The sequence below is a fragment of the Chrysemys picta genome, chromosome 4 (genome assembly GCF_011386835.1).
Source record: "Chrysemys picta bellii isolate R12L10 chromosome 4, ASM1138683v2, whole genome shotgun sequence".
In the NCBI taxonomy this organism is placed as follows: domain Eukaryota; kingdom Metazoa; phylum Chordata; order Testudines; family Emydidae; genus Chrysemys; species Chrysemys picta.
The window spans coordinates 21,455,557-21,463,894 of NC_088794.1; the positions used below are offsets into that span (position 1 = coordinate 21,455,557).

Below are 8,338 nucleotides of genomic sequence, written 5' to 3' on the forward strand. Positions count from 1 at the left end.
CAGGGCGCTACAAAGGTGAGTTGTAGAGAGAGGTTAAGTCACTGAAATGAACCCAAATTTCCTGACTTGCAGTGTCGTTCCCTATCCCTGGGACAGGAAAGAATTCTGTTAATGAGGGAGACAGGTTTGGCCTAGTAGATATGGAAACCTGGGTTCAATTCCTAGCTCTGCCCCTGGTTTGCTAGTGCCCTGGAAAAGTCACTTCACTTCTCTGTGCCTTGGTTTCCCCATCTGTAAAATGGGGATCATTATACTGACCTTGTCAAGTACTTTGAGATCTCCTGATAGAAAGCGCTGTATAAGAGGTGGTATTATAATGGGACCGAAATGCTTTCCTGAGTCTCAAAAGACCTTGGGGTAGGTGAACGCATACATAGTTCATCTTTGCCCAAGTTCAGATTCAGTTGCTAAACTCCATCAAAACATCCTCTGTATGGTCCCACTTTTAATGACTCTACCAAAAAGAGAACTACAAAGCAGATACAAATATTTTAGATTCATATACTGGCTTATTAAAGGGCAAGTGATCCCATGTGAAGTCAGGTTGCTGTGGGGGTACAGTACCATTCACGGCTTACTAACACTCTGCTGCATAAAGCTGTATTTTTATCTTGACTGCAACATAAAATGGAGTGAGTCACCGTGTCACCTGAAAATGCAGAATACAACCTTGTATAATGGTGATGAATGTAGTTAGGTCATTAAGAGGGCGGACATCTCATTCTAAATAGAACCCTTGAACCTACATACTCTTAAGTAATCAGCAACTGAACAGGGCTGCTGTTCCTTTTTAAAACCCGTTTCATAAGCAGTGGGCAATTAAAGGTCTAGTCTACACTTAAAACTTACATCAACATAGCTACAGCACTGGGGGGGGGGGGTGAGAAAATGTCACACCTGTGCATGCCCTACCTATGCCGACTTAACCCCCAGTATTGACGCAGCTAGGTTGACTAAAGAATTCTTCCCTTGACCTAGCAACTCAATCAGGAAGAGGGAGTGCCTACAACCATGGAAAGAGCAACAGAGGGTCCTGTGGCACCTTTAAGACTAACAGAAGTATTGGGAGCATAAGTTTTCGTGGGTAAGAACCTCACTTCTCACCATTGTAGTCTGGGCCTAGGCTAGGGTGACAGATGTCCTGATTTTATAGGGACAGTCCTGATTTGGGGGTCTTTTTCTTATATAGGCTCCTATTCCCCCCCCCCCCCCCAGTCCCGATTTTTCACACTTGCTGTCTAGTCACCCTAGCCTAGGCTCCACCGTTACAGCAGCAGAGCTATGGCACAACAGTGCCTGTTGTGTAGATATGGTGTAAGTGTTTATTGAAGGGGGACTTTCAAGTGAAGCAGTGTGTCATAGCACCTATGCTGACCTAACTCTTGGCATCCATCATACCGAAGTTATCTCCTTGTGCGTTGGTCCTTTGTCATTACCTTAGATTTTTAAGGGCAACAATGATCTTTTTATCTGTTTGTACACCTAGCACAATGGGATGGGGGTTCATGACCTGTAGTCCTAGGTGTTACCACAATACGAGTAATGACAGGATCCCATTCAAAGCCCATTGATGTTCGAGATGTCAGTGGGTTGGAGATCAAAGTCAATGGGAGTGTCTTAATTGATTTAAATGGGCTTCAGATTCAGTCCTAAAACAGGGGCAATTTTAACCACACCACAAACAGCCTCTTCAACATTCCAGCTTGCCTCTCCTCCCTAAATACAGTTTACAGTTCCTTACAGGAGCCATTCCTTGGGAATGATGCACTGAAGAGCCACCTCTCAAAAGGTGAATGAATGGACAGTATATATTGGAGAGAAGTCAGACCAAGGTAGCCTTCAGCACTGAATCAACTCTAGCTGCCATTTTCATTACAGCTGCTTCGACAGACTGGAGTGACTGGATCAATGGCTTTTCCGGCCAATGATCTCTCTAGGACTTCGGTCAGAAAGTGTCTACTGGCTTGTCCATTTGGAAGGATGACAGCGAGCTTTAGGGATACTGGTTTATGGAACATTGTTTACTGGGATTGCTCAGGTGCTCTGTGGGCACCATGTAATTTGGGATCCTCCACTGCAATGCTAACAAAGGGCCATCATTAGACATTTCACAGTGGCAGGGGGACAGACCTAAGAGGACACCTCATCTCGTTCTATAATTCCATATTTTTAACCACAGTGCAAGTATCAAAATGGAGGTGGAATAGCTTCCTGAACCTCTATGTTCTTTATGACCCCTTTCCTCCAGCAATGGAAGGACACCCAGTTGGCAACACAGCGCACTCTGGATGGGAACTGGTGCCCAATTCAAAACCTCTCTGATATCTTTTCACTGACTTCAACAGGCTGTGGGTCAGCCCTGGTCCTTTTTCCTAGGAGATTTTTTATTTTTGTGGTTTGTTTGGTTTTATTAAGATCATTGAGTGTGAAGCTCTTTTGATCCAGATCTTTTTCAAGTGTGGATTTTAAGTCTGTGCAGAGTCTTTGGAACTCAATATTTAGGGGAGACCATAATGCCCTTTTGCGAACAATCCACCAGCACAGATGAGTTTCTCAGCACAACGTAGTTCTTTTGAATTGCTACATTTTTATTAAAGTAACAAAAGTGTACATTTGAGAGTGTATCTGTACATTTTGTATATAAAAACACTACTGTACAATTAGTATTATTCCCTCCCCTTTCCCAAAAGATAGCTTACAAACTTCCTACCATTTTCACCAAATACAAAGCAGGTCCCGCTCAACAGTCCAGCTCAGTTTAAAAAAAAAAAAAAAAAAAAAAGAAAGGAGAAAACCCAACAGACACTAAGATACAATTCTTCAGCTCTGCAACAGGCTTGAGAAGACAACAGAGAACACGCTTCAGTTCACAGCTTATACATGTAACAAGCTACAAAAAAAAAAAAAAGATTCTGTCTGAATTAGGTTGGTTTTAAAGCAAACAAAACTTAATACTAATCCCTGGCACAGAGTTAACAGCATGAAATTTGGTAGGATTTTCTTAAAAAAAAAAAAAAAAGGAATAGAAAAGAAGGGGCATGATTGGAACAACGGTAGTGTAGGAATTTGGTTTTTTCAAAAGCACTATTTTTAGTAGGAGGGAGGGAGTGGAGCATATAGAGATAAGATTTGCATTCATCACACCACATTGATGAACAAACCAAGTACCAGTATTGGGGAAATTCCAAGTATAGGGAGTGTAGAAAAGCAAACATTGTTTGTTCTGGGAACTTTATAGTTCACTCATATGTTTTCATCAAGACATCAGATAAGACAGAAGGCTCCCACACAGCACTTTGAACTGAGACTTTTCTTGGAAGGGAAATTTACAGTACAGAAGCTTCCATGTATTTCCCTTCATTGTGATACAAAATATTGCACAATTCAGCTCACAAAAGGCTCTAGAGCGCTTCATTCTAACTTCTGCTTTGCTGACGGAGAAGTTACAGCTGGTGTGATGCAACTTCAGCTTTACAAGTCAGATCTCTTTAGTGATGATTAAACTGTGTGGGGGATAAGCACAGGCCATTGGGCCCTTTAAACGATATGCCCAGTATGAAGGGAAGTTTTCCAGTTCAGGAGTTCAAATACTGGCAAAAACCCTACAAAAGCCTGAACCCAAGTTTGCACATGGGAAGCGATCAAAAATAGTTAATTATCTTATTTTTAAAAGGTTGGGGTGGGGGGGGGAAAAAGAACTGTGGCAAAGAGGAATCCCCTTCCTTTTCCAGAGTGCCCAAGATCTGGAAATATATTGCACAGTGTCTGAGAACTTGAGTCATAAAAGGCTGGGAAGGAACAGCTCTAGTTATGCAAATCACTTGCCAGTTCAAAACAGGAAGGCAAAAAATACCCAATGTGCTTTGAAACTAATCTGAGGAAGTTTCATTAAAAATAAAGAGTCTTAAGTGCCTTGTGTTTTTAATCACCTCTTATAGGGTCACTGGCAGGGGCGACAGTTGGTCAGTAAAAAGGCAGTGAACAGAAAGTCCTGGTAAAGACGTGTTCCCCAGCAGGTAGATCAATTCACATTGGTCTGGCACTTCGGCGAATTACAAATGTGCGTTGGGAACTACCAACCAGTTTCAGGGCCAAATCCTGAACATTGGGCTCAGTCAAAACTGATTAAGGATCAGAAACTTTAGGCCACAAATTGCTCAGGCTTGTTGGGGGAAATGGGGCCAGAGAGGTGATGAAATTGCAACCCCTTATCAGTGTAATGGAGTAGGCGATTTTTTTTTTAATTGACAATCAAGGCCAGAATAGACTTCTCAGTGGGTCATGACACTCCAGTCAACTATCTTTAAAAACCCCACTCGCTAGGTATTCTAGCCTTTTCATTCACAGTTGCTCAGCGCTTACGCCATAGTTAAAAATACTCTTTAGAAATGCTGTATTTCCCCCTACCCCCTTCGGCTCCTCCACCCCAAGCTGCCCAGACAGGCAAGCCCGCCCGCCCAAATTGTCATTCAACACTAACTAGGTAGATATTGGCTTCATAATAAAAACTCATAAGCTTGCAACAGCTTTAAAAAAGAAAAAAGGCACCTAACACTGCTTCGCTACAGAGCAGTGTCTGATATTTAAATTTCATTTGGGATTTTCTTGCTTTTTTTAAAAAATATAAATAGCTCTTCATTCAAAAATAGATCCTCCAGTGAGGTATACAGTAGCCCATGTCTTAGCGATGTAAGAATAGGAGCATTTAGCTGGAGACAGTCATCATGTAGTTTTTGGAAGGGCTCGTGCGACCCAACATCATCTGGTTTTTACAGGTGAGCATCCCATAGGAGCTCACAGGTGTTGCCGCTGCTGCTTCATACAAAACACAGATGGAGCCATCTTCACCGATCCGGTAAGACACTTCATACGGGTCCACCCAGAGCGTGAGTTCACTGGGCAGGAGCTGATAGAGCTGCTGGAGGTTGAGTCCGATCTGGCTAGCTGCTTTGCTGATAATGGGGTCCATTTTGTGATTGATTCGGATGCAGCGATACCCAGAACCTTTGAAGGGTTTCTCGGGAAACCAATGATGTTTGTAATGCTCTGTAAGAAGAGAAGAAATTTCTAAGTGGACATGCACACCCTGCTGGAGCTAACTGGATAACAAGCACTTGCAGAACACCCTGCCTATAAAATAGTCTCCCCAAAAAACGTGGAGGCCCCTCTTAAGTACCTCACATGTTTACACATGAGCGGTTTGCTCTTACATACATTTAGAGCTAGGATTCTTCAGGTATCAGTAGAATGATCTTATTTTAACCTTAACTATACCAGTCCTGTCAGTCTGCTCTACTACTATAGGGAATGAAACTACGACTGACTACACGAAACGGGACCCAGCAGATATTTTCCATCTCCTGATTTGTGATTGTGTGGCAGTACAGTAACTGCCTGCCTTGGAGGCCAGTCCATATGCATGCAAAGCTTTGGCTTGGTAGGGCTGGGGCAGTATTACCAAACTCAAACACCAGGGTACACGAGCAATGTTTAGGGTTTGGTTTTTTTGTTTGGTTTTTTCCCTGGTCCTGGAGACACTGCAATACCAGGTCAAGGCATGGGGTGGACAGAGCAAGCTCCTATTCCATCCCCCTGTTTCAAAAATCAATTTAATATACAGTCCTCAAATAAAGGACATATTAGATATTAAACTGATAAGAACAGACACTATACTTTGATCTTAGCTCTTAGTTCCTCCTAGAGTGACCAGATAGAAAGTGTGGGGGAAAAAAAAAAAAAATCAGGACAGGGGGTGGGGTAATAGGTACCTATATAAGAAAAAGCCCCAAATATCAGGACTGTCCCTATAAAATCAGGACATCTGGTCACCCTAGTTCCTCCACAAGTAGTGTCATGAATTTAGTTTTGATAAACCCCAAAGCCAGCTCCCACATCAGGATAATAAAACACGAACCCACATGTCTTACTCTAGGAGATATCATCTAATCCAACATCAGCAGTGTGCAACAAAGACTAGAGGGGAACAAACTTCTATAGGGGGTGGTTAGCAACAAATTGAAGCCACATCGATGTTCAACTGGAACTAGAGCTGAGCCCTAATGTCTCATAGCCCAGAGCAAAGTGAGGAAATGTCTCCCCTCCCCACAAAGTTGGCCTGATCCAAAGCCCACTCAAATCAAAGGGTCCCTTTCAGTTTACTACTGCGGACTTCAGAGCAAACCCAATATAACTAAACAAGATGCTAGACCCCAGTGGCTGAAACAAAGGGGCTCCAACTCCCAGCAGCAGAAAGATCAAGAGCCTGTTTCCATCTGATCCCCTTACCCCAGTCCCATCAAAGCAAGGAGCCACTTCCAGACCTGCCTTCTCCTGATGCAAGGATGCAGCTTCCCCCCCTCCCAACTAAAGAAGTTTCTTGTGTTATAGGGACACAGATGGTGGGGAGAAGGACTGTGTTTTGTGTTAAGAACTGTATTTGTGCCAAGGTGACAACACCCATGTCACAGATGAGTTTAACTGTTCCGGGTTAGGACACTCATTAATTTCTCTCAAAAAGAGGTAGCAGTAGTAATCCCTGTATTGTTACACCTTTACACAGGCTGAAGGGGGGAGGGGGGGAAGGGAGGGGTGTGAAAAAGCAAATGGACAGTCAATTCCTAGCACTGTAAGCTTACGTGGCACAGAATGAACACCCATGAAAGCTTATGCTCAAATAAATTTGTTAGTCTCTAAAGGTGCCACAAGTACTCCTGTTCTTTTTACTGATACAGAGTAACACGGCTGCTACTCTGAAACCAGGGAGAATGGGGCCCTAAAGGTTGGAGATATGGTGGATAAGCCCCCACCCCACTAGGATACAAGGTCCCCACACACAATAGGGCACAAGAGGGGGAGCCCCAAGCACCCAAGGGGGTGCCCCCCACTCTCTCTAGGGGTGCCACATGCGTGTATCCTCCCCCCACCTCACCTGTGAGCGCCTCCTGCAGGGCCCCGCTGAAGACATGCAGCTGATGCTCGCTGACACAGCCCCGGGTCCGGAGCAGGCTGGACACGAAGCCCACGGCGGCGGCGATCTCGGGCACCATGTCCGCCCGGCTGCTGACTCCGCTCCAGCGTTGGCTCATGGTTGGGCTCTGAGGGCGGCGCGGCCCCTTTAAGGCTCTGGTGTAGGAGGGGAGCGATTCACCGGCCGCTCCGGGCTGATTTTAGAGGGGAAGCAGCGAAGCCGGATCCTTTATACCCCTTCCCCGACAGGCGTCAGCAGCTGCCAGGCCTCTGATTGGCTGGGGCTCTGCTTTGCTATGCTAATATGGTGTGACCTCAGCAGGGTGGAAGGAGTGACGTGGGTGCTGGGAAAGTCAGGCTCTCTGCAAGCCTAACAATAGCAGCTGGGATGGGGGAGCTCCAGGGGGGTTATTTTTAGGGTCTGTCCTGGTAGGGGGGGCTGCAGGAGGAGGGAAAAGACTGGCACGTGGAATGCTTTGGCACCGCAGCGTCACCCCGCTGGCGTTTGCATTGTTATTAAGCCCTTTATAGTTATACTAGCGGCTCTCACCCTTTCCAGACGACTGCACCCCTTCCAGCAGTCCGATTTGTCTTGTGTACCCCCAAGTTACACTTCAAAACCAGACATAAAACTAAAGTCCCACAGCACACTAGTACTGCAACATTGCTGGCGTTCTCTTTTTACCCTATAATGACAAAATAAATCAGTTGGAATATAAATATTATACTTACGTTTCAGTGTATAGTATACAGAACAGGATAAACAAGTCATTGTTTGTATGAAACTTTAGTTTGTATTTTTTATGTAGGGCTTTTTATGTAGCCTGTTGTAAAACTAGGCAACTATCTAGATGAGTTGCTTTACCTCCAGAAGACCTCTGTGTTCCCCCAGGGGTATGTGTACCCCGGGTTGCGAATCACTGCTTTATACAAGGTACCATTATATGAAATTGACTCCCAGTCTTCTGTACTAGCAACTCTATAGGCTTTTTTTCTGAGTTGTTGGACTTGCTGGTAGTGGATTATTTTGCTCTGGACTCCTGAACTGTGCTTATTAATTTTCAACTAATGTCAAGGATGCCAGGAGCATATGGACAGAGGTGCTTTTTAGTATTTGCATACATTTAAATAAATGATAATCCTCTCCATGGGGAAAGGCATTTAGATGTTACAGAGATGGCTGTGATACACAGCTTGGGCAAAAGCAGCGTTTTGTGGGAGGGTCTCAGAGCATTTAACAAATATTCTTCATTCAACTAAGCTTCTCAGACATCCCTGTGAGGTACCTGGTGTTATGCACTATGGGTGGATTAGGCTGGCATATGTGAAGAGTTGGTCTTTTCCCCAATGACTGCTCCAGAATCTAAACTTG

General features: G+C 44.5%; 1 protein-coding gene and 1 pseudogene across 1 annotated transcript; both read right to left on the reverse strand.

Annotated features, from left to right (window-relative positions):
• Window positions 1-2,567: 2,567 nt before the first annotated feature.
• Window positions 2,568-7,182, reverse strand: BTG2 (BTG anti-proliferation factor 2). The gene is made up of 2 exons (XM_005308273.5): window positions 6,929-7,182; window positions 2,568-5,046 (listed from the first exon to the last, which is right to left on the reverse strand). The coding sequence occupies exons 1-2, from the start codon at window positions 7,083-7,085 to the stop codon at window positions 4,706-4,708; spliced, it is 498 nt and encodes a 165-aa protein (XP_005308330.1). The 5' UTR covers window positions 7,086-7,182; the 3' UTR covers window positions 2,568-4,705.
• Window positions 5,513-5,721, reverse strand: LOC112060396 (U2 spliceosomal RNA; annotated as a pseudogene).
• Window positions 7,183-8,338: the final 1,156 nt, after the last annotated feature.

What these genes read in the sequence shown, in the direction of transcription:
- BTG2 (XM_005308273.5), bottom strand. Translation starts at nt 7,085, where the DNA reads ATGAGCCAACGCTGGAGCGGAGTCAGCAGCCGGGCGGACATGGTGCCC. An exon ending in CCTGCAGGAGGCGCTCACAG is followed by an intron (nt 5,047 to 6,928) that starts GTGAGGTGGGGG and finishes CTCTTCTTACAG; the next exon opens with AGCATTACAAACATCATTGG.